We start from the raw sequence: 27,460 nt of genomic DNA on the forward strand, positions 1-27,460 counted from the left end.
GAGGGAGGGAGGGTGGGTGCGGTTTAGGCTTTACACCATATAAAGCTATACCTTTTACAAATATGAGACCGTGTGTCTCAGATAGATGAAGGAGAGGCAGTGTCTGAAAGACGTAGTTACAACCACACCCCTTTGGTAATAAAGCAGGGTGTGGTGCATATTAGGATTTTATGGCCTTCTTCTCCTTACGAAATTTTTCCATAACAGAAAAAAAAATAAAAATACAGACTTGTTTGAACTGATGTGAAGCTCCATGTCGCGTAGATGGAAAAAAAAATGTATATAAAGATACATATGCGTGTGTATATATCTATATCTATGTCTATATATATATTTTATGTAAAAACACATAAAAGAATATAAAGAGAAAAAAATAAAATAATTTAAATGAATTTAAAAACAAGCATGTATATATATATATATATAAATTAATTTAAATTTATATTCTTTTATGCATTTTTACATAAAATATTATTTTATGTATTTTTACATAAAAAAATATATATGTATATATATATATATACATATATATATATATATATATATATATATACATATATATATATATATATATATATATATATATATATATATATATATATATATACATGCTTCTTTTTAAATTCATTTAAATGATTTTATTTGTTTCTCTTTATATTCTTTTATGTATTTTTAATGCTTCTTCCACTCCCTGCTGCAATGCTTTTATTTTATGTAAAGCACTTTGAATTGTTTTGTACATGAAATGTGTGCTATATAAATAAATTAGATTTTTTATTTTGATTTATATAGATTGGTAGATAGATTTTAATAGATGACACGACGTGATTTTACATGAGATTATATACAGAGTCACGATTTTAAATAAAAAAACAAAAATAGCTCAGTATTCGTCATTTTTTAACTACATTTCCCATGATTCCATACCGGAACGGGAAATCCAAACCGGAAGCATGCGAAGGTAAACAGGACTTTCTGTGTCATGTAAACACTTTCAAAGAATTTAGGCATTTTATTGCAAACTATTTGGCTTTAGACTCAGTTTAACAATACCAATGTGTGAAAATACAGGTTTGACGCCGTCACACACCTGTTATTTGGTCTACTTCAGGAACTGTTGTCATGGAGATAGCTAACAGCTGTCTAAGCTAGCGTTAGCCACCGTAAGATTGCAGGACATTGTTGTTACAAACGTTAAATGGTATTTTACGTTGTTTCTTTTAGTCAATTCTGCATACGTACAGCTTGTAGCTCAGAGCCTCTGCCTGGTACTAGTTTTCAAAGAGAAAAGTGTTGCGTATATATAGAAAATGTAGTAGAAATGCGATTTGCATTGAGGTCAGTTTTAGGTTGGATATATATATGCAGGGGCGATTTTAGGATCTGGTCTTTAGGGGGGCCCAGCCCCCAGTGCTCACAGAGGCATATTATTTCTCACTAATTGAGGCGAACTAGTACATTTATAAATTTTGGAGCCGTATTAGTTTTGCTTTGAGTAGAGTTTTCCCCCTACAACATGCAATTTTGACCTCTTCATTTCAAAAGACTGTGTGGCTTGACAGGGATAACAGAGAGCCTGCGACAAATATTGAAGACAACTCAACATTTATTTTGGGAGTAAAGAGTTAAAACAAAAACAAATGCTAAAAAATAAATAAAATGGTCACTAAAATAATGCATCCTTGAGCCAAAAAAAAAAAGGGTTTTTGCATAATATAATATTTTTAAAATGTGCTGAGCCAGGGGGTGCTGAGCTATCTCACAGTGGTGCCTTGGCACCACTAAAAATACCCTAGCCTCGCCCCTGTATATGACAGACGCGAAACGTCAAGTTTTGTCCGTAGGAGAATGAATGGCTTGCTCATATACAAGCGTCTCCATCAACAAGTTTACAAAGAGACTCGTGAGAAATAGGATTGAATAGTGTATTTAAAATTATGACACGTTACGGTACTAATTGGACCTCACCAGCATATTCATTGTATTTGCATATGCGTCATTAATATGACTTATCAGTCAGTTACTATGATGATTACAGCTTCTATTTGATATGACCCACTGTGTTCATCACCAGTTTTAAATTCAATTTATAGACTTGGAACATGGGTAGGGTTGCCAACTCCTTGAAAAAAAAAAAATAAGGGACACCTCATTGGCAGGAACGACCGATTTTTGGTGATTTTTTTTTTTTTTTTTTTTTTTTTTTTTTTTTTTTTTTTGGCTCTTTTTTTTGGCTCTTTTTTTTTTTAAGTGAAATGATTTTTTAACTATTTGACCCGAACCTGAATTGAATTAAATGCATATTTTTGAGTGATATAAACACATGGAAAACAAATGTTTAACCAGAAATGTACTTTTATTACAAAATAAACTGAATAAAATAAATATCTTTCTTAGACAGAAATCTGTCTTAAACTTAAAACTGTATAAATAAATATAAAACAATAGATAGACAATAACAAAAGTGCAAACAGACTTGTAAACATATTTAAAAATAGAACTTGTGAACTTAATGCACAACTCAACTCAACGCAATTTTGCATGCACAACTCAACGCTACTTGATGAGCGGGATTCCGTATAGTCGTACTCCTTTATAAATGTGCTGTCAGCTCATTGGTCACAGAGCAGGAGAGGGCCAGGGAGCAAGTTTACCTTACATTTTCATATAAAGCGCCATGTTATTCATTTATTCCACTGACATTTTATGGACTTTTTTTGATTCTCACGATAATACGGGAAAAAGTGCGTCCCTTTTCAGCTCAATACGGGACGCGTACATTTGTTTCTAAATACGGGATGATTCCGTTTTTCAAGGGATGGTTGGCAACCCTAAACATGGGACACATCTCTTTTGAAGTTAAATGAAAAAATTCTTTAACATGAGCGGAAATGATCATTTCAGTACGTTTTTCCATAAGCTCACATTGTATACGGTTTTTGCTTCTTTCAAGATTTGCCTTAAGAAGCCTCTTACTGAACACACACTGTGTAGGCAACTCGTGCAGCATTCTTCTTTGTCCAATCAGCCCCCGGAGCAGTAGTAGTTTTTGTGCTCCAGGTAAACATCCAATTAAACATCCAGGTTCCTCAAAACCAGGGCAGGACTTCAAGTTCTGACACAAGAGTCAGATATTGTGGAACCAATAAATAGGATACTCAAAAATAGTTGTTAACCAGTGGGCAGGATCCAGAAGGAGACCGAGACAGACAGGCTAGGGAAGGATAAGTGATTTATTATTTATTTACAAAGGCGTTAGTGGAGGTAAATGTGCTCGGGTGTCCACGTTTCTGATTGGTCCTGTGGCGAGTCTTTGCTTCTGGGAGAGACGAGAAATCATTTAACCAATAAACCAGAGTCTCTTGAGGTTTGGATATGAGTTTGAATGAAGGAAGGTTGTACTCGGAATGACTTTCGAGATGAGCCACAGGTGGAGAATATCAGGAGCAATCTGGAGTTAGGAAACACACTACTTCTGATATGATAGAACACAAAACAGAACAAATATACAGATCCTGACAAATATTGCCAGAACACTGGTGCACATGTAAAAACAGACATTTTTAACAAATGTTTTGAGAAATGGTCCCATTGAGTTACAATAACTCTTCTGTCAGGGAGTCCTGGCCAAGAAGGCGGCTTTAAAAAGTTACATTACAATAAAACACAAGAGACAAGACAAAACCACTACTACATCACATCTAAACAGAAGTAAACATATTAAAAACTAAGTATACACAGACACTAAAAAACAGACAGCGAACAAGGAATGAAATTAAAAACAATTGCAGTGGTCAGTTAATGATCATTTTAAAAGGTCTTTAAAAGAATTTATGGATGGAAGAACTTCAAGATTTAGAGTAGCTTGAAGTTCATTCCAAGCTTTTGGTGCATATGATGAAAAGGATGTTTTCCCAAGTTCAGTTCTTGTAAGTGGAATATGTAAAAGTATTTTTTCTCATGAACTCGTCCTGTAAACACTACTTTGAAAAGAAAACAAATTAAAAATGTATAAAGCAGGGTGTCCGCGGGGTCTTAAAAAGTCTAAAATAGTCTTAAATTACACATTTTCAATTTAAGGCCTAAAAAGGTCTAAAATATAGAGATATTTTGCACTGTAAGTCTAAAATTGAGTTTGAGTAATTTAAGACCTACGTTTCAATGCAAAATATCGACAAAGGATTCATGGTTTTTTTTTTTTTTTTGACGTCCTTTTCCACGCCATTTTTTTTTTTTTGTTATGGTCCGTGTAGTTCTACATGACGCGTTGCTGGTAGTGGAACGTACAATAATAAAACTACAGATGTGAAACGGAAATGTACTGCCGTCACAGGATGCAGCAGCAAGCATTTTGATTCTGTGTGCAAGCAAGGCGGGAATCGTTATGAAGTAGGCTCCGAATGGCAGGAGATGGGGAAGTGTAAATGCAACGAGAATTGGCTCTCAAGGGAAGAGTTTGCAGACTGGCTAAAACGTGTCCCCGCTGACGATAGTGAGGCATATTGCACGTTCTGCAAAAGAACGCTTAAACTCGGGACCCTGGGCATCAAGGCACTGGAGTCTCACACGAAATCCAGCAAACACCAGGAGTCGGCAAACGCGGCACGAAATTCCCACGGAATTGCCCAGTTCTGTTCAGTAGCAGCTAGCCGCACGTCGTCAAGAAATGATACCGGTGGTGTTACTTCCAATATTCGTGATCAATTGGGCTCCACTGACACAATGAAGGCAGAAGTTCTGTGGGCGCTTAACACAGTGGCTAAACACCAGTCCTGCAGATCCAATGACGGCATCGGAGAACTTTTCCAAGCGATGTTCCCGGACTCCACAGTTGCCAAAACATTCCAATGCGGGAGAGACGAGGCGTCGTACATAATCCGATTTGGAGTGGCAGAGTTCGTTAAAAAAGATCTAATCTCAAGGTGAAGGTCTTAAATTTAACTCGTGATGGTCTAAAAAAGTCTAAAATTGCACTTGTTAAAACCTGCAGACACCAAAGGTAGTTTACCCATTAGGGCTTTAGCAATAAAAGTCAGCGCATGGATTTTTCTTCGGATGGAGAGAGAAGACCATCGTACAGTTTCATAAAGAGTGCAGTGGTGCTTTAATGTAGCGCTAACAAAAAAAAACATCAAGCAACTTTACAGAGCTTCGAGCTGAGTTGGTTCAAAGTCGTCCTCCATTGAGTCCATCAGTTTGTCTATCAGAGAGGAAGTGAAGCCCATAAGGAAAGGACAAATTGATCATATCAAAGGAAAGATTCAATCAAAAGACTGTCAACTGCTTTACGTTCTCTGTTCTCATACGTTCTACGCGCGGAACACACATCCAACAGCCTAAAGGAACGATAGAAAAGGAAAAGATTTACTGGTTTCAAAGCAAAGCAAAGAGTGTCGTTTGAAATTCTTGATTATTTAAGTATCTCTTTTATTTTTGTTTTTTTCTAAGCAAAAACACAAATTACAAATTGCGAACCTCATTTTGAGGAATGTTGAGTAAAACTCCTGGAGTGGCAGCAGCAGGATTGACAGGCCTCTCTCATGTTTGTTCATTTGTTTGAGCTCTTATTTCGTTCAAAGAAAAAGATTTTCACTCACCAACTTCATGGTGTCTACAGAATATAAACAAATTAAAAGTTTAATGCCTCCAAGGGAGGGGGGAGCTCTTGTCACATAATGATAATCCTCTTTCCAAGCTTTTTTTTTTATTGTGTTGTTGGCGTCAAATCGTAGATTACTTTGTTTTTTATAAATATAAAGAAGTTTTCAAATTAATTAATTAATTAATGATTATTTTTTGTATATTTTTTTAATATTTAATATTTTTATTTTCCCCCCTCTTCTTTGATTGCTTTTAACTGTGTTTTAATTTTTTATCTTTTAAATGCCTTGTCTTTATTCAAAGATTCAAAGTTTTATTTGTCACATTTATAGTTATACACGGTACAACATGCAGTGAAATGACCTTTGACCGCCGTCCACAAAATACAAACTATAAATAGGCCGTAAGGTGAACCCCGTTTTCGTTTAGGCTCGCTCCGTGCTCTCCGGACTACATGCCCGTTAGCTGATAAAAATGACCAAGATATTTTGCACTTGTAAAAAAAGTTACGCGTCACAGAATCCTGTACTTTTTTTTAAACCGAGACGTTTTCTGAAGAAATATTTTCCTCGGCTGAATGACGATTTTGACGTCACAAGACACCACGTGACCGCGCTGGACCAATCACGTTGCCGATTTAAGACAACAAACTGGAAAAATGACAACCTGCCTGGTGTTGTCAAATCTAACCTACAGAAAGGAATCTCGCAAAATATCATTTTAAAGTGAACATAAAATAATAATTATCAACGATAATGCTCATTCATGTATTTCTGAATTGAGCCAAATAAATTCTAAATAGTGCTTTATTTACAGCACGAAGCACAATTATGCAAGTGAACCTTTCATGTTGTCATTTTGATCAATTAATGGAATTCCAATAATTATTGATAACCATCCACGTGTTTGTAACGTGGGCTAAATTAATTCCAAACAGTGCTTTATTTATAGTACAAACAACTATTGTGCAAGTGGATGATAAGGTTACCTTATCATGTCGTCATTTTTTTATTAATGAATGGAAATAATTCTAATTATCAATGATAAGGACCATTCAGGTATTCATTTATTGATTTATTCACTAATAACTACGCAACACATAAAAAAGTCCAAACAAGTAGGGCATACACATCAACAACCGGCATAAACTTATATACATATATACATAACCATAATAAAAGGAATGATACAAATGGAATAGAATAGAGGTATAAAAATAAAAGCACACACACACACATACACTATTCCTCACTGTCAGTGCTAGTTTTCTTGTCATCCATGTCACTTGAAGATTTCCATCTTCCAGATGCCAACCATGTCCAGTGGGAGATGGAGCGCCAATCTTTTGCTTTACACATGACCTCATTATTTTAGCCTGATAATTTGACCTTTTGCAGTGCTGGTGGAGGGCAGCACTTGTTGGGGGGATAGATAATTCTGGCAAGGCTGATAATGCCATACAGAAAGCTTTGTACCTAGCCTCATTGATGTTTTCTGCGGTTGGCTGATCGTACAAATGGCATACATATTTGCAAAGTAATGCAAATGTAGAGTGGTCCAAGTTAAATTCAGTCCCCAGATTTCTGAAAGCCTTCAGGTAGACATCTTTCTCGCATGCCACAGCAAATGTCTTCTTTTTGCCTTGTGGAGTCACACCCAGTGAATGTATGGATCCCAATCAAGGCTGAACACACACTGGCTCCGAGGGCTGATGACACCTTGGTGATGTCCATTATGCGTGTTCTGTTGCCCGTCCCTGTGAAAAAGTACAAGCTGCATGGCAATTCTTTCTGCAGACTCACAGAAAAAGCCGCTTTCGGACAGACCGTTCTAAGAAAGTAGTTATCAGAACTACCCTCCTCGAATTTCGTTCTGATAACTATCCTTCCCCAGCGGAACTGTTTCAGTCTGCATTCGCACATGAGTCGGGACCTGATAGGGACTGATGCGCCGCGCGCAGCAGTCTGCTTCAGTGACGTGTTAGCCGTTAGCCGTTAGCCGTTAGCGCTACATTCAAACACAAAACAAAACGGTAAAAGTAAGGAGAGTAGAAAAAACACCACCAAGAAGCTAATATGGAGAGCGGGGAGGCCACTGTGTTCATGGTCTGCATGATGGTGATATTAATCATGGACAATCACATCAGGCGTCTAATATCGAGGCTGGAAAAGCTCACAGAGAGAGTCAGGAGACGATACTTTTTCATTTCATGAAGGAAGAAAGGAGAGCAGAGCCTGCAGACAAATGAGACCAGTGTAAGTTTAACTTATTAAACACCCACCGGTTGTGTCCGTGTATGAGTAAACATTTCAGCTGTGATAGCATGACATGGGGCGTAGCTACCAACCACCACACACCTCCGTCAGATTAGTTCTATAGAACTATGAAAAGACCCGACCTCGGAGAAGGAGCTAAATAGTTATAGGAACTAAGGGAGAAAGCCCCGAGTTCCTGTATGTCCGAACACGGGAGAAAACGGCCCCGCGGATTAAAAGGTTATTAGAACTGCCAAAGGTTCCTACAGTCCGAAAGCGGCAATTGACTGCTACATCAGTGTCAGGGCTCTTAATAATGACAGTCTTATGTTCCTGTGCAGCATGTTGTGCATGCAAAAACACCAGTGTCACATTCTTCGTGGTCACACTGCAGGTCTTCCACAGCACGAACAGACTGCACACCTTCCAGTACAGTCACACAGTGACATTGGTGTTGATGTGCTATGTACAAGCTAGGGGTGTCACGGTGTGAAATTTTCGGCTCATGGTTATTGTGACCAAAAATACAACGGTTTACGATATTATCTCGGTAATTTTTTTTTTTTTTTTTTTCTTAGTGTTAACATTAAGGTGACCAGGTACCGATCCGAAGACCTCGAACAACAACGTTGTCTTACATTGCGCAATCATTTATAATACACGTGGTGTAATAAACACAGGAACAGTGCATTTGAAAGCTTAGACCCTGAAGAATACATTTAGCACTACTTTACAATAAAACTTCAGATTTGCTCAACAATACCTTGCACTGGCTGTGCAGCTGCGGGTGACGGTCTCGTAGGTGAGTGATCAAATTGGATGTGTTGCTCCCTTTCGCGGATACCTTCCGCCGGCATGTCCTACACACGGGCGCACCGTCCTCCACCAGTTGCCCCTCAGAGTTTTTGAAATATCCAAAGTAGGACCACACTTCCGATTTTGTGCGCTTAGAAGGTGGAAAAATGGTACCATCGCGGCTTCCTTCTTCTGCTGCCATGCTTAAAGTGAGAGAAAAGAACCTCGGACTAGTGGCGCCCGCGAACGTTCGAAAGTGTCACGTGTGCGGTGTAGAGCTCTAGTAACGCACCTAGATAACATTATGTTTTGAAATGCAAAGTATTTAGCGCAGTAACAGTGTAATACAGTGTAACCGTGGGAGTATTAGGGAAATGAAAGCTCTCCCGGTGTAACGGTGTGCGGTAAGGTAACCCACCGAGATAACACCGTGTTTTGAAATTCAGAAGGTTATCTCACCGTCAAAATATTTTAGCGCGGTTACCGTTTACACCGGTAACCGTGACAGCCCTAGTACAAGCTGAGGTTTCTTCCCACTGCTGTAAGATCAGCATGCGGCCACGCATCGTATAAGAACTCAGCAAGTGCTTCTTTATTTGTTCCTTCTGATTCCTTCCATTCCACCTTGTGCAGGTGAAATTCTGTGTTTCCTCATGCTTAACAGAAGATAAGTGCATGTAACAAATCTTTCGGTCAAAATTTCGTCTTCTTCAGTACTGCTGGATGATCGCGCTGCTACTGAGGTGCTGTTTCTGTTTACCAGCTCAGCTGACATTCCAGCTATCCGATTCGTCCATTCTGATGACGTCTCAACCGTGGCACCTCTCGCGAGCCAAACTGTTATTACGCCTGCCGAATATGTACATACGCCTTGCCAGGCACTAGTTATTCCTTTAAACGTTGCAAACTAAAAAAGTACTGTTCTGAGCGGTGAAACTTTTTTTTAAACCTCAACATAACTCAATATTTTTATGAGCTGAAGCGTGTTTGGTACGGAGAGCGTGGAACAAGCCTGGTGTTCTGAAGGAGTTTTCGAGGTTCACCTTACGGCCTAAAACTATAAAATATAAACTAGGTAGCAAAGTAACATTAATAGAAAGTTAAAGTAAACTTAAATATTCCTAAATTAGAATAGTAGAATATCAAATAAAATATATAAGCAAGATTAAAATACAAAATAAGATTAAAAATATATACATATAGAATAAAATAGAGTACAAAATAAAGTAAATATATGTATGTGCAAAAGTTAAAGTCCGAGATATGTACACCGTGTGTGCAAAACCGCAAATTTGTGCATGTGCGGGAGTGAGGTGTGAGCGAGAGAATGTGCAGAAAATGCAGTTTGTTGTGTGAATGTGCAAAAAAAAAAGAAATGTAAAGCACATTGAGTTGCCTGTGATATGAAATGCGCTATATAAATAAAGATGCCTTGCCTTGCCTTGAAGTGAAGACACTGTATTTTTCCCCCCTTGGCCTTGTGTCTGTAAGCAAATTAGAGATTCACATTTTTGTTACATTTTAGAAAATATCCCAGAAATGAAGTTTCATGGAAAACAGTTTGTTTCTGATCGAACACATTTTGTTAAGAAAGTTAATAACGCCTCCCAATCGATACTGATACTGTAAGACAGCTTTGGAAAGTGTGTAAGTAGACGGAACATTTTTTCTGTGATTTAGCCAATTTCTGCTGTTACCGTGCATCATCTCGAGTCTCTGAATTAAAGCGTCTCTGTTAAATCTTTTTCAGAGTGAGCCGACAAGCCTTTGAGGAAGGCCCGCTGCTGGAGGAGCAGGAGACGGAGGGCCAGCGCCAGCTGCACAGCCTCCTGCTTCAGCAGCTCCACACGGACGTCGACATTGATCGGTCAGAAACCGCCTGCTTGTATCCGCAGAGGATCGCTTTCCCATTTATGAACTGAAAGTAAAAGCAAAAATCCAAATATTGAGTTGAATAAACTGATTTACAGTCCAGCCCAATGAGGCAATATATATCGTGCACAGAGGCCGCATTTTATGTCACAACACCATGTTGATTTTGTTTCGGTACTGCAGGCCCCCACTGTGATATAAAAGATGTAGTACATCATGAAACATACATCCATTTTCTATACCCACTTAATCCGATTCAGGCCTGGGGGTACACTAGGGATGGGAATTGATAAGATTTTTACGATTCCAATTCCATTTTCCATTCTGCTTAACGATTCGGTTCTTTATCGGTTCCCTTATCGATTCTCATTTGGAGAAAAAGGACAACAAACCGGTCGATTAGCATCAACTTTGTTTAGTTTAGAAGTAACACGAGTCATGACCTCACAAACCCAACAACGGTGAGGTCCACATTGGTCTATCCTGGCCTGGGTAATTTAACTCTTCCTGCTCTGGTGAAAGGAGAAGCTGGAGGTAGAGGTGAACTGGGGGTAGTACCACCAGCCTCTGGCTCTGAGCCAGTCAGGCTCTGTCTCTCATGATTTCATCTAAATGTAATGCCTGAGAAGGCATTCATTTAACCTTAACCGTTACTAACAGCAGCTTTTACAATCAGGCAAATGGTGCTAACATGATAGGCAGTGTTTGTTTGTTAGTTAGTTACCTGCAGTGTTAGCCGAGGACATGCTAACGTTGCTGGGTTGAGATTCACCAACGTTAGTCCGGAGCGGATCGAAAACGCGACATTCATTCATAGTTATTGCATGTTGGTAGTATTTCCTCCCTTTGGTGAAATATTCACTTTGCAAGTTGCCCTGTTGTCGTCTTTTTTAGGGATGTGTAACCAAACTTTCGAGCGTTTGTACCGCTTGGGCGCCATGTTTACTGTTGGCTGCTGGCTGCACCGGACGCCATTCGCGCCCACTGGAATCGATGAGGGACTCGTTTGCAAAAATCGCCAAACGATTCCAAGGAATTGAAACACTGGGAACCGGTTCTCAACAAGAACCGGTTCTCGATTCCCATCCCTAGGGTACACTCTGGGCACACGCTTTTGGACAGTGGCAGGAAGCTGGAATACCCAGACAGAAGCCATGCAAACGAGAATCAAACCATGAACCGTCTCGCTGCGAGGTGTCGGTGCCAACCACCACACCCCCATGCGGTGTGTCATGAAACTTGATGTATTTAACTATACATCCATCAAAAAACCTAGTCCGAGATGTTCTGTATTTAAAGGAATTTCTGGCCAGGAGACACTGCTGATCTCCTCTAAAGTACGATTGGCTTAAAGACATGGTAGGTAATCCTGTTCAGAAACACATTTTGTAATACTGGGTGAAATGGTCCGTCTATCCTGAGAGAAATCTATACAAGATGTATTTAGAAAAAGGGACGAAAATAATCAGACCTCTGTGGCAGCTGCAGGACTGAGAAAAAGCTGACCAATCCGAGATCAGCGGGACGCTGATCTCGGATTGGTCGCCTACAAAAAACCAATCAGATGCCTCTGCTTTCTGCCTACGCCCCCCTCTGCCGGCTCCCTGCTCCATGTGCGCATGCGGTTCCACCGGCTTTGGATGAAGCACTGACGGAATGGGGAGGGGGGGGTGGAGCTTAGAGGAGTGGACACTTTCGAATCTTGCTAGCTCTCTTGCTAGCTCTCTTGCTAGCTCTCTAGGATTACCTACCATAGCTTTAAGGCGAGACACTACAGGTGAATAGGGTAATATTTTAAAATAATAGATATCACCATGAAACTTCCTCAGTGGATTACCTATACAAGTATGAAAAAAAATGTATTACAAATTTTAGAAATTTGTATGTTTAATTATGCAAATTAGGCATTATCTAATTAAATATGCGCACATTTGCATATATTTCCGGAAGATAGATCTGAACATGTGATAAAGCCAGGTGCAAAATTCTTTTTTCATTTTGTGAGGGATTTCAGGATATCTGCTTTCATTTCCTAGGAAATCAAAATATACTGCTCATAGCCTAAAAAACATCAATTTTCGCCATATTTTTTTATTATAATGTCACATAAATCAGGCCAGGAATGATTTATCAACAAATCCTTCTGTACATATCTTCAGAATACTGCTAAGTGTATAACTGGAGAGTTTGGTGTTAGTAGGTGCTCCATAGGCTGAGATATTGATACTGGAAAAATACAAAAAAATGATTTTGAGAAAACGGCATTTAAAGATTTAAATAGGGGAATTCATTTTGGTAAATTTGGGCAAAATGTACCGCCGCGTTTAAACAAAATGTGATGAAATAAACATTTTAATTTATGTTTTTAAATAACACATATTGAAGGAGTAGACTGGCCCAAAATCTAAAAAATTGACCACTGCATGAAAAATCACTGTTTTTGCCCGCCGTGTCTCGCCTTAAACAAAAGAATTTTGATGTCACCTTATAGCAACAGAAAATTTTTTATGTGTAGCTGTCACCGTCTCTTCTAATCGATTTACCAAACTGTGTACACTATTCCAAGGTGAAAATATCAATCTCTCTTTTCTTAGATGATTTTTTTTTTACTCGCAACATGTAGCGGATTTAATAATAATAATAATAATAATGATATATAAGTTTTAGATTTGGTCGTTACTCCTCCCCTCCTGCTTCATTAAAATCCAACTCGCGGTGAACCTTGCAGCTTCATTTGCAGTGAAAAAAAAGCTTGTTCTTACGGGAAGCTTTGCATAAAAATGTCTATCAAAGTCTATAAGTGTATGTTACTTTAAGTATCCCGCAAGCCAGCCAGTAGAATTAAATAAATAAAGAAATATTCAGACCATGTGACTGAAAAACAAATTTCTTCATCTGATTTTGCTGAACTCAGGATTGATCGCGCTTTGAAATTAAATCTGTCTCACAGATGTGTAGCCAAGAAGCAGTGCTTCGCCCCAGCGGCGCTCTATCGGCCGTTTGGGGCGCAAGCGGCAGGAGTGAGGAGCCTCTCCCAGTTCCAGGCTCTGCAAGACGGGGAGAAGGAGCTGGCCTGCCTGCGGGAGCTGGGCCTCACCGAAACTGAGATGCAGCTGTGGCAGAGCAGAGATGCACTGGAGGCAGCGGAGAAGGTAAGACCTCCTGTAGACAAGAGGTACTTTTATTCTAGTTTTCATTTTTAGGTCAGGTTAGCACCTTTAAAATGCTTATCTTTAACCTTGTAGCACCCACAGTTGCAGATATGCAACAAGCTTTTTATTTATTTACATTATTTATTTACATTGTATTTTTATTTACATTACATTATTTGATTTTTTTTTTTTAAATTTACATACATTATTTACATTCACGTATAAATTTTTTTACATTGCATTTTATGTGCCGACAGTTGTCACAGCAATCATTATTTTTTTTGCATTTTTTATTAGCTTCATGTGCACATTTTTTATTTACATCACATTTTTATTTACATTATTACATTTATTTATTTACATTACATTATTTAAATTCATGTGTACGTTTTTATTTACATTACATTATTACATTTATTTATTTACATTATATTATTTAAATTTATTTGTACGTTTTTATTTACATTATATTATTTAAATTCATTTGTACGTTTTTATTTACATTACATTTTTATTTACATTACATTATTACATTTATTTATTTGCATTACATTATTTAAATTCATGTGCACATTTTTTATTTACATTATTACATTTATTTATTTACATTACATTATTTAAATTCATGTGTACGTTTTTATTTACATTACATTATTACATTTATTTATTTACATAATATTATTTAAATTTATTTGTACGTTTTTATTTACATTATATTATTTAAATTCATTTGTACGTTTTTATTTACATTACATTTTTATTTACATTACATTATTACATTTATTTATTTACATTACATTATTTAAATTCATGTGTATGTTTTTATTTACATTACATTTTTATTTACATTACATTACATTTATTTACATTACATTATTTAAATTCATGTGTATGTTTTTATTTACATTACATTTTTTATTTACATTACATTTTTATTTAGATTTCATTATTTAAATTCATGTGTACGTTTTTATTTACATTACATTTTTTATTTACATTACGTTTTTATTTACATTACATTTTTTGCATTTTATATGTGCTTCACTTTTTCACAGCAAAGATCTGTGAAATCTGTTTGATTTGTTGTTGAATGGAAAGTTTATGATGGTTGCGTTCCGCACTTTGTATTAAGAATGTTCAATAAAGGTTTATTATATACATTTTATTGCGGTAGCAGCAGTTACTGGTGAACTTTCACTATACCTTTTTGCCAAACGATCTGCAGAGAATGACTTGGTTTTGTGAACAAAATTAATCAGGAAAGCCCACAGATGCAAATATGCAACATTGCCTAAAATGATCAAAAATAGCCCAATTCCAAAAATTCCCAAAATTTTGGTTTATTCCCACCCAAAAAGATGCAAGAAGAGCCAAAATGATTTTTTTTCAATGATTATTCATATGCTTGGGTGCTACAAGGTCAATATTTAAAGAAACACAAATAAGCATCCTACATGAACCTCATCTAAACTAATGTTCGGTGTCTAACCTTTTCCTTGATGGCCACAAAGTCCCACGGTGTGCGTGCAGCTCCGGATGCAAAGCAACAGCGTCTGCAGGTTATCAGAGACAAGATCGAAGCCAGGGCGGAGCTCCTCTCCCGCCCACAGCGGTTCGCCGCCAGTCGCCCGCTGTCACGCCGGGAGATGGAGATCGAACAAGCGCTGTTTCAGGGGACCGACCGCCTGGGTTTCCTCGCCGCACTCTACCATCGAGGTACGGACTGTTTAAAGCCAAACTCTTATAACTTGGGCAAAGTGAAAGAACTCGTTTATTTTTGCAATGTCAGTCACTTTTTAGACTTGCAAGTTCATTAAGTAAGAAACCAAACCTTTGATCTTCGACCTATCAAATCAAATCAAATTTATTTATATAGCACATTTCATGTACAAACAATTCAAAGTGCTTTACATAAAATAAAAGCATTGCAGCAGGGAGTGGAAGAAGCATTAAAAATACATAAAAGAATATAAAGAGAAACAAATAAAATCATTTAAATGAGTAAGTAAGTAAGTAACTTTATTTTTGTCCCAACTTGGGCAATTGTTTTGCAGCAGTAGTACACACGCATACACTCACATACTTCCACAAGACATTATAAAACTTGTAAAAGATAAAAATAATAATAATAATATTGAATAAATACATTTTTTGGGTTAGGGGGGTTGCACAGTGTAAGGTTTAAAGATAAAAATGCTATGGAGAAGTGAGATACACAGTATAAAAAAACTAGACCTACCTAGAAAATAAAGAAATACACAACCTGGCATATGGCTATCTGCATTTCTTAGTGGAGTTAAGCAGCTGAACAGCGGAGGGTATAAAAGAGTGCTTGTATCTGTTTGTCCGGGCTAGTGGATATTTAAAACGGGAACCAGAGGGTAAAAGCTGAAATTCACTGTGCAGAGGATGAGTGTAATTGTCCAAAATAAATGAATTTGAAAACAAGCAACAGTCCAGATAAGTTCAAAGATAGCGTGCAGATTTCATGCATAGACACATGAGAACAGAAATGTCTTTAACCTGGATTTAAAGATGTCTCCATTTGGTGAAAGTTTAATCTCCACTGGCAGTTTGTTCCACTTGTTTGCAGCATAACAGCTAAATGCTGCTTCTCCATGTTTAGTCTGGACTCTGGACTGGACCAGCTGACCTGAGTCCTTGGATCTAAGAGCTCTGCTGGGTTTACATTCTCTGAACATATCACAGATTGTAAACCATCAGCAGGCTTTTAAAATCTTTTCTGTGACTGACTGGAAGCCAGAGTAAAGATTTTAAAGCTGCTGTGATGTGTTCAGATCTCTTAGTCCGGGTTAAAACTCTAGCAGCAGCGTTCTGGATGAGCTGCAGATGTTTAAATCTGCCTTGACACAAATCAGAACAAGCAGAGAAATAATTGTAGTCATGTAAAATCGTCCCGTTAACTCCATATGACAGGAAGTGATTTTTTTTGTTGCACCTCAGATGAACATAACCAGGAAGGCCAGCAGGGGGCGCCATCCTCGGACCCATTGGACTCCCTCTACAGAGACGTTCTTAGCAGCGAGAAACAAGCTGCACGTCACAGCTCTGAGGGGGAATCACACCCGCCTTCACACAGAACTGACTTTGACCGATCGCAAAACTCGCAGAAAGAGAGCAACCAATCAAAAGATGAACATCGAACGGAGCCGCAGACTGAAAAAGGTTGCTGGTCTTCAGTCCGGCCCCAGTCAAGTTCGGACACCTCAGTGCAGCAGCCCGCTCAGGACAGACCAGAACCACCAAGACCTTCTGTTCCCATTCAGATCAATATATGCCAGCCAATCGGAAGTCTTTGTGGAGCTGCGGGGAGGTCAGGCGGACCGCTAACCATCAGAGGGGAGATCGACCCGGTTAAAGACGAGGAAATCCTACAGAACCGTGAATCTGAAGAGGGGATCCGGAGCATCCCGAGGTTCCGAAACTACCAGCCGGGAAAGCCCTCTAAGGTCTCAGCAGCCACATATGACAGCCATAAAATATCACTCTGATGACCCTTATGTTCAGCTCATTTGGTTTAAAGGGATAATCCGGAGTAAAATGCGCTTTAGATCAATTTACGGGATGTTGGGAGTACATACGTTGAGTTGACATCAAAATCATGTCATTCGGATGTGTTTTGAGAATTTCGATTTGACCGTTTTCAGCCAAAAGTCGTTAGCCTGGAGGTGACGGGGGCATATGATGTCACCGCTACAAAACGCTATTTTTATACCTCTTCTACAGCTCCAAACAACATAACACTTACGTGGTAGTGAGTAGAGGGTCCCTAAAGCCAAACCGAAGTGTCCCGAGGTCTTCATGTGGTCGGATAGAGAGTCCAGAATGAGTTTAATCAAGCCAGTACCTGCTCTCAATCAGAGCCTCTTCCATCAACAGGAGGCTACCTAACGCGAGACATCACGTCACGTGACATTTCAAAATTCCAACCTGTTAGTAAGCTAGGCTTTGCTGTTGCACACAACTTCATTTCACTTTCGAAAGAAATACTGGACTATGTTTGTAAAAAAAAACGGCAACGAAATTGTGAATTTCCAGAGCGAGTTATTCCATACTCGGCAATCAACTCCTACGGACTCACGTGACGTGATGTCTCGCGTGAGATAGCCTCCTGTTGACGGGAGAGGCTCTGATTGAGAGCAGGTACTGGCTTGATTAAATTCATTCTGGACTCTCTATCCGACCACATGAAGACCTCGGGACACTTCGGTTTGGCTTTAGGGACCCTCTACTCACTACCACGTAAGTGTTATGTTGTTTGGAGCTGTTGAAGAGGTATAAAAATAGCGTTTTGTAGCGGCAAAACGATATGCCCCCGTCACTTCCAGGCTAACGACTTTTGGCTAAAAACGGTCAAATGGAAATTCTCAAAACACATCCGAATGACATGATTTTGATGTCAACTCAACGTATGTACTCCCAACATCCCGTAAATTGATCTAAAGTGCATTTTACTCGAGATTATCCCTTTAAGGCAAGGCAAGGCATCTTTATTTATACAGCGCATTTCATACCACGGGCAACTCAATGTGCTTTACTTAAAGACAAGGCATTTAAAAGAACAGCATAAAGCAGCATAAAAACAAGCAATTTAAAGAGAAAAAAAAATAGAATAAAAAGTAAAAGCAATCAAAGAAGAGGGGAAAAAGAAAAATATAAACTCAACCATAAGCACACCGAAAGAGAAATGTTTTTAACCTGGATTTAAAAGTGCTTACAGTTGGGGCGGATTTCAGTTCTGCTGGTAGTTTGTTCCAGTTGTGTGCAGCATAACAGCTAAAAGCTGCTTCACCGGGTCTAGTTTAAGCCACCTACAGGCTAATATTTACCACATAAATAAGAAATTATCTCATCTCAAGACACTTCAATAATACAGTCCAAATCAAGCCAATTAGAGTCCACTTCATTGTAATCATAATCCAATCAAATCCAATAAATTCAATTAAAAATTGGTTGTACATACGGAGACAGTTCAGAAAATAATTTCCTAGCTATGTTTCAGGATCACCTGAGCGGTCCCTAACTATAAGCTGTATCAAAAAGGAAAGTTTTAAGGCTAATCTTAAAGTTTGAGAGGGTGTCTACTTTTAGAAACTCTGGGAACCTCAAGTAAACCTGCAGTTTGGGAGCGAAGTGCTCTGTTAGGAAAATATCTCCTAATGAGATCTTTAAGATATGATGGAGCTCGGTCATTAAGAGCTTTATATGTGAGGAGAAGAATCTTAAATTCTATTCTGAATTTAACAGGGAGCCAATGAAGAGAAGCTAAAACTGGAGAAATATGATCTCTCCTGTTAGTTCTCATCAGAACTCTGGCTGCAGCATTTTAGATCAACTGAAGGCTTTTTAGTGAATATGTGGGACAGCCCAATAATAAAGAATTACAGTAGTCCAATCTTTAAGTAACAAATGCATGGAGCAGTTTTTCTGCATCACTCTGAGACAAGATGTTCCTGATTTTAACAATATTACGAAGATGAAAGAAGGCAGTCCTAGAAACCTGTTTTATATGTGTGTCAAATGATAAATTCTGGTCAAAAATAACTCCAAGGTTCCTCACTGTAGAACTAGAAGCCAAGGAAATACCATCTAGAGTAACTATATAGCTGGACAATTTCTCCCTGAAGCACTCGGGTCCAAAGATAACAACTTCAGTTTTCTTAGTCATCCAGGTCTTTATGTCTTTAAGACCGACCCGTTTGTTTCATTTAGTTTCATAGATAAGTACAGCTGAGTATCATCAGCATAGCAATGGAAATTTATGCCATGCTGTCTAATAATGTTACCTAATGGAAGCATGTATAAAGTGAAAAGAATCGGTCCAAGCACAGAACCCTGAGGAACTCCATGACATGAGGAAGATTCTTCATATACAAGAACAAACTGAAATCTTTCAGATAAATATGACTTAAACCAGCAGAATGTTGCTTTAAAGTTCCTTTAATCCCAATAACATGTTCAAGTCTCTTTAAAAGAAAAATGTGATCGACCGTATCAGATGCAGCACTGAGATCCAACAGGACAAGCACAGACACAAGTCCGCTATCAGAGGCTAAGAGGAGATCATTGGTAACTTTCACCAGTGCAGTTTCTGCAGTTTCTGAATAGGTTTTTTAAGTAAAGGTTTAATTACAGCACCCTTAAAAGTCTGAGGTACATATCCTGTCAACAAAGACAGATTGATAAAATCCAATATGGAAGTGTTGATGAACCTCCTTGAACAGTCTGGTTGGGATTGGGTCTAAAACACAAGTTGATGGTTTAGAAGAGACTATTGCTGTTGTTAGTTCAGAGAGATCAACTGGGCAGAAGCCGTCTGAATACAAATCAGGTTCTAAAGATACTTCTAAAGCTGCTGTACTTGATGATACATCACTGATAATAGTGGGAAGGACTCCAATAATCTTCTCTTAAATAGAAATAATTTTACTGGTAAAGAAGCTCAAGAAATCATCACTGCTGAGAGTTAAAGGAATACCTGGCTCAGCAGAGTTCGGACTCTTTGTCAGACTGGCTACAGCGCTGAAGAGAAACCTGGGATTATTCTTATTCTCTTCTATCAATGATGAATAATAAGCAGTTCTAGCTTTATAAAGGGCTTTCTTATATGTTATTAAACTATCTTTCCAGACTAATTGAGACTCTTCTAAATTAGAGGAACGCCACTGTCTCTCCAGTTTTCTTGCAGTCTGCTTTAAAGCACGCAGCTGTGAATTATACCAAGGAGCCAACCTCTTCTGACTGATTACCTTCCTTTTCAGAGGGGCAACATTGTCCAGTGCTGTACGCATTGAAACTATAGTGCTGTCAACAAGAGAGTCAAGTGCTGCTGGAGTAAAGTTTATGTAGTCGTCCTCTGTCATATCTGCACATGGCAGTGAAGAAAAGGATGATGGAATTAATTCTTTAAATCTGGTTACAGCATCCTCTGATAGACACCTTCTATATGTAAATTTCTTCTCAGAAACTGTATAGTCAACTAATGTAAACTCAAAGGTTATCAAAAAATGGTCAGATAAGACGGTTATGAGGGAACACTGTTAACTGTTCACTCTCAATGCCATAAGTCAGCACAAGATCAAGGGTGTGATTAAGGCAGTGAGTCGGTCCCTGAACACTCTGAGAAAATCCAATAGAGTCCAATATAGAATTAAAGTTCATATTCAGGCAGTCATTTTCAACATCTACATGAATATTAAAGTCACCCACTACAATGACTTTATCTGTACTCAGCACTAACTGGGATAAAAACTCTGAGAATTCAGACAGAAACTCAGAATAAGGGCCAGGTGGACGATACACAACAACACACACAAGAGGTTTCTGGGATTTCCACTTTGGGAAAAACTGAGAATCAGAGATTCAAAAGAGCTCAAACTAATCTTGGGTCTAAGACTGATTAGTAACCCTGATCTGAAGATAGCTGCCACTCCTCCTCCTCTGCCTGTGGTTCGTGGAACGTGAACATTTAAATAGTCAGAGGGAGTTGATTCTTTAAAGGGATAGTCCGCCTCTTTTTGACATAAAGCTGTATGAACTATCCCTTTAATGCTAACATGATCCTCCTGCTGCAGCCAGATTTCTGTAAGACTAAATATATCAATATGATGATCACAAATCAACTCATTCACTAACAGCGACTTGTAAAGGAGAGATCTAATATTCAGCAAACCACAATTAATAAATTCTTTTTATTAAAGAAATTTAAAAAATTAAGTAATTAATTAAAAAACATTTAAGAAATTGAATAAAGTATTTTTCTATTCTATTCTATTCTATTCTTCTTAATAGTTTGATGTTTTTGTTCAGTCAATTTTTTTTGTGTTCATAACGCGAGACAATATCCTATTTTGCCTATTATAGTCTATTTACTAAACCATCTTAAGCACTAGGAATCAGAATCAGATAAAATTGCCTCAATATACCCAGCAAAGATTTGGGTTGGAAAAAAGTCTCTGGATGTTTTCAGAGAGCATGAGAAAACACCTCTTTTTGGAGGAGTTTGATCCTTTCCTGCAGACTTACTCAGCCCCCTCACACGGCCCATATTTATCACCTTTATCTCAAAATGAGATGATTGAGTGCTGTGCTGAGGGGGTATGAAATCAAACGGGCTGGAGTGTTTGCGATTATGGCAGATGAAGCGAGAGATGGAACTACTGAGTAGTTAGCCATATGTGTCCGTTATGTGAATGAGGGTACACTGGAAAAAAATCAAAGTCTTACCAAGTATATTTGTCTCATTTGTAGTCAAAATATCTCATTACACTTAATATAAGACACAACTGCCTAACAAGTTCCATTTCAGCCAGATATAGGGACTTGTTTGAAGACAATACATCTGGAATTTCTTGTTAAATGTAAAAGTCTTGAAAACAAATTGTTTTGAGTCACATTTTTTTTTTTACATTTGAAGAGGTTTTTAAGCTAATTTCAAGATCACTAAAGGTCCTAAATATCACATCTTATATCAAGAAATCTTGATAAGCAAATTTTTAGTTCCACTGGCAGATTTTTTTGCTTATTTCAAGCAAAAACGTCTTTTATTTGTTGTTTTTTTTACTTATTTTTGGAGGGGCATTTTTTCCAGTGTAGCATTAAGGAGTGTTTGCTGGCCCTAAAGCAACTTAGAGAATTTGATGCACAAAGCTTAACTTCAGCACTGGAAAATCAGATTCCTGAATCATGTGCCACTTTCAGACAAAGTTAGAAGCAGAAGCGCATGGAAGATTACGTCGTTGAGTCCAGTTGTGGAGCAATAAGTGACCTCAGTGATTCAGAAAAGTTAAAGAGGAACCTGTTTCTACCCTGTCTAGACAGGATGGTTTCAGAGATGGAGCAGCCCTTCTCATCTGTAAGCAACCAAATTCTAGAGGGTGTTCAGGCCTGTGATCCACAGCACTTTCTCTGAGGAGCACCTCTCTTGCATGGCAGGTCGTTACAAGGTTAAGTTGAAATCTGAGGAGGTTCTGGTAGCAAAAAACTGCCTAAGCCGCAGATAAGAAGAGAAACCCTTTCAATTGAGCGATATTCTGACAGTCTGTTTATAATTCACTAGATACAGCGATGTTCCCATCTTTGACACAGATAATTCACATTGCTCTCACAATTCCAATGAACAGTTGTAGCTGTGAGAGATCTTTCAGTGTATTGAGACGGCTCCACACTTGGCTCAGGTCCACAATGTCACAAGGGAGGCTGCATTACCTCACCATTTTGGCCGTTGAAAGGGATCAGCTCGGTGAGGTCGGTCACAGTGAAGTCATCGACCGTTTTGCCGAGATGAAGAGCAGGCGGTACAGTTTGATGCTTTAAAAAGTAAACTTATGTAAGTTAGAGCAAGTTAAATGGGTAAAATGTGGGTGAGCTAGTTTAAAACGCTACTCAATCAGGGGAATAACTTATCAGACCAAATCGGGTACTCCTAATTTTCTGTATACAGTGAGGCAGTGTTGGTGGTGGTTGTTCTGGCTGGGGGGCCTGTGCCCCTGTACAGCTGTATGCCGTGCAACATCCCTGGATGCCGTCTCTCCTAATCAGACCAGGCTTTCCCCAGAAAGATTGCCAATTATTCATGTAACCCACATTGTTAAGTGCAAGTAGACTGAGACGAGGTGTACACAGGGATAGAACTAAGTGAATATAAAGTGCAGGTTTGAGGCCTATCTTTGCTGCTCAATTTAAGCCACACATTGCAGAAATTTCAACAAGCTCGTGCTTTAACCCCTTAACGCCTGAATTTATATAGCTGTATATAAAAAAAAATGTTTTGTGTATGTTTTAGCCTTTAAGTAGATGGTAAATAATGCTGAGATTATTAATTTCACTTTTGCACAAAAAATAAATAGAAATTTTGGTATGTTGCAAATTTGCGACAACAGGCATAATAGTCAATAATAAGATAACAACAACACAGTAATATAACAGTGAAAAAACAATGTTTTTTTATTCACCCTTTTTTTTTAAAAATATTTATTTATATAAATATTTTTTGGGGGGGAAGGAGCGTAAACAGTCCTGTCCTGTCTATTTTTGGACAATGTGTAGATTAAATTACTTTTTTTTTTTCCTATTTTAGGTTCTGTGTGTGAAGAACTTGAGTACACAAGCATCAGTGGCCCAGCTGGTGGCGCTGTTCTCCAGATTTGAGCAAAAGGGTGGACCCCCAGTTCTTTACCGGCTGCTGACAGGAAGGATGAAGGGTCAGGCGTTTATTACTCTGCCAGGTGAGAAACTCTTTCTGATGCTCACATTTTTTACATCACTAAATGACAACAGCCATTTCAGAAGCAACTTTTCTAACCGAGGATTTTACCTTTCCTGCTTAATGGCTGAGGTGTTGACTAATATTCTCTGCAGCTCTGATGTCTCTGTTTAGTCGCCTTCACCTATTTCTCGACCGCATTAAACGAGTTGTGTCGAGCCTCTGGATATTTAGCATTATCAGATGCCACGTCAAGCTAGATGCAACAACAATGGCAAGCAACGACGTTAAAAACCATGTGGAAGTTAAACAAAGTGGGACCCAGCATTGAGCCTTGTGGTACCCCACAGGACGCACGAGCTGATGAACGGTGTCAGAAATGCTTCAACAGCATTTTTAATGTACTGTTTGTGTAACATAGATGTATTACAAATATTGCAGTCAATGAAGTGAAAGGGTCAAAGGGTTTTTCTCTCCATTCAATCGTTTCCTGAAAGACAGTCAGTGGTGAATCTGTTAAATCTGTGATTTCTTACCCTCAGTGAGGAAAAATCATTCATAGTCACCGTGGAATTTCTCTTTCTAAGATGCTAGGAAAACCCTCTGTGCCCCCCCCCCCCCTGCTTTTTATATGATATGATTTGATCAGTGGAGTCAGACGGCAGACAAGTGTTACGATACCCAAATGAATTCATTCACAACCATATCAGTACTATGCAATTTGTGAAAACTCAACTGAAAAGGGTCGATGATATTGATTGTTGTTAAGTAACAGCCTTCTCAACGATTCCCAAGACGAAAGTGACAAATTGCCGGTGAGTGTTGGATCGAGGCCAGGTTTCTTTAAAGGGGGATGAATACAGTCCTGTTTAAAATAGTCTGGAAGCATTCTGGAGCACAGAGACTTCTTTACAACAATAAAGATTACAGTGACATTATTATTATTATTATTATTATTATTATTATTATTATTACAGTATTATATTACAGTAATATAATTTTGAAATATTTTGGAGGGCAGGGTGAGAAGACCACTGGAGGAGAGTTGAATGAATTTCTCTCAACAGTGTAGGAAAAGCAGCTTAAAGCAGTTACACATGTGGTAGGAGGCATTCTGGAGACTTAAAGGGGAAGGTTTTTTGTTGTTTTTATAAACCTGGACCTTATTTCTTGCATAAAATACCTCCATCTATTCACTGATAACAGTTTGGTGAAAGTCGGCGTCCTTCGGACGATATTTAGATCGCTGGAGATCTGTGGATATCCTTAGATATCTTAATTAATTGAATTCCAATTGGCTTGAATTGGACTTTATTATCTAAGTGCCTTGAATTGAATTGAATTGAATTGAATTGAATTGAATTATAACGGGAGTGAACCGGGCATCGAAAATACAGCCTCTAAATAAGGCATTATCTGTCTTTATTTCACCAATACTTTAAGACCAAATGAATGAATGAATGAATGAACGTGTGGACTATCTTCACACGGAGTTTGCTACTGATAGTTTTGTGCAACATGGCAGAATATTTATCAGATTTTGACGACGTGGACTACGACTTTGAGTGCGATGGACCTCCTTAGTGGAGTGAATGAGCTGCGATGATGACACCATCCCACTAAACGCGTGTGTAGAAAGCCCCCGATAGCCCCCAATAACAACAACACGGCAGCTATGAGCTTACAGTGCAATGGTACACGTTCAATCTAGCCTGGCTGACGCGTCCACATCTGGATGAGATGGTGGTCTGGGAACTAGGTGTGCATTTTCTCGTAGTTGAGGCGTGGTTTACGAATGCCTAGAGCCGTTTATTGGGCGCTACGAATGTCTATCAAATGGCGTCTGGTTCTTCCCATGCTGCTTTGCGCGCGATTCATAGCCAATTGTATCACTTATACCAGATGACGTATGTAGAGCGACAGAAATTCGACGAGGAAGAAGGCAATGAAATCTTTCAACGCCAAACGTTGCTCTTTTTTAAAAGTAAACTTGCGTTCTAAGCTACATCGAACAGTAACGTTGTGTCCGCTGCCATGTTGGATTAACACTCTACAAGCTTCGGTGTAGTGCATAGACGTCGTCATCGTCTTGCTGCCCCCCCCCGTTCTGTGATTGGTTCCCTAACTCAGGCAAAAATAAGGGCGGTGGTTTCCAGGCCTTTAAAGTGAGAATGAAATCGCGCGCCAAGCAGCATGGGAATTCCCAGGCTAGGTTCATTCATTAATTCGTCTTAAAGTATTGGTGAAATAAAGACAGATAATGCCTTATTTAGAGGCTGTATTTTCGCTAAAATCCCATTTAAGACACTTCAGGACACCCTCTGCGACTGACTGGTTGGAGCTGTTTTTCGACACCATGAAAAGGACCTTCTCAGTATTATGGAAGTGGTTATAATGACTGATCGTTATACGTTTCATTCTACACATGAATCAAACTCTGCCATCCCTACTGCCACACTGCTAGCTTTGCTTAAATTTTTTTTAAATATTTTATGAGCAATTGAACAAATCGGTTTTGTCGCCTCTATGAATTACACATTAGATGTGTTTGTTTTTCTTTTTGGCAGACGCTAAAACGGCCCAGAATGCCTTGCAGCTGGTCCACGGATACCGGTTGCTGGGGAAACCTTTGGTAGTTGAGTTTGGCCGTGAACGACAGGAAGAGGAAAAGCCGAAACGGCAGGAAGAAAAGCAGAAGAATGAATGAAAGAGAAATGTTTGGACAACAACACATATTCTTTAAAGTTGTAAATAACCTTCTTAGATGGATGTAGACGTGTGTTATTTATTTTTCACTGCACATAAAGCTGCCGTTATGGCCAGTTTTAAACGAATAAAGGTTTGTTTTGACCCGAACCACAATCGGTTTATACTGCCGATACTTTTTGCAGACCTGAACAAGGTAAGTTTAGGATTCATAATTCAGTGAAGAGCATCACACCGGAAATCCTAAACTTTTCAAAAAATATGTCACTTTGAAAGATTCTCTTTATTTCTACATTTACAAAGTCGTAATAACCTTTTTTTTTTTTAAAGCTAAATGATGATTCTCACTTTTAATAATTTATATAATTATAATATATATAATATAGTATAAATTATATATATATAATTTTATTATTTAATACAATATTATAAAACCAGGCATTGATTTTACTGCAAATTGACCTGCATTTTTTTAGAGTAATGTTCAAATGCAGATTTTTTTTATTTATTTAATGACTTTTTCTTTTCTTTTGGTTCTTCAATTCAATTCAGCAGTGTTCCTTTGAACACTAGATGGAGCCAGTTTTTAGTTTTAGTCTGATTTTGAAAAAGGTCTCAAAGGAGGGCATGCAAAGGGTGAACTTTCATAAAGTCTGAATCACAATACAGCAGGTCTCTTCTGTCACCAATCCTCCTGTTTTCAACCCTAACATTTTTCCAGCTCATGTATTCCAGGTGCACTTTTAATTGCCAGCAAGCTAAGCTTTCAAACACTCTCTGTTCTTGGAGTTCAGAAAGTTTTCTTTCGAAGAAACGAGATGGTGCAGAGCGGTTTGTTTCAGTCACGCTTGTGC

General features: G+C 38.4%; 1 protein-coding gene across 1 annotated transcript; it reads left to right on the forward strand.

Annotated features, from left to right (window-relative positions):
- Positions 1 to 936: 936 nt before the first annotated feature.
- On the forward strand, positions 937 to 26,756 carry rbm41 (RNA binding motif protein 41). Its single transcript, XM_075487408.1, has 7 exons — positions 937 to 961; positions 10,402 to 10,518; positions 13,474 to 13,675; positions 15,187 to 15,391; positions 16,640 to 17,145; positions 23,775 to 23,922; positions 26,468 to 26,756. The coding sequence occupies exons 1-7, from the start codon at positions 954 to 956 to the stop codon at positions 26,605 to 26,607; spliced, it is 1,326 nt and encodes a 441-aa protein (XP_075343523.1). The 5' UTR covers positions 937 to 953; the 3' UTR covers positions 26,608 to 26,756.
- Positions 26,757 to 27,460: the final 704 nt, after the last annotated feature.

Source organism: Odontesthes bonariensis, chromosome 16, assembly GCF_027942865.1.
Source record: "Odontesthes bonariensis isolate fOdoBon6 chromosome 16, fOdoBon6.hap1, whole genome shotgun sequence".
NCBI lineage: Eukaryota > Metazoa > Chordata > Actinopteri > Atheriniformes > Atherinopsidae > Odontesthes > Odontesthes bonariensis.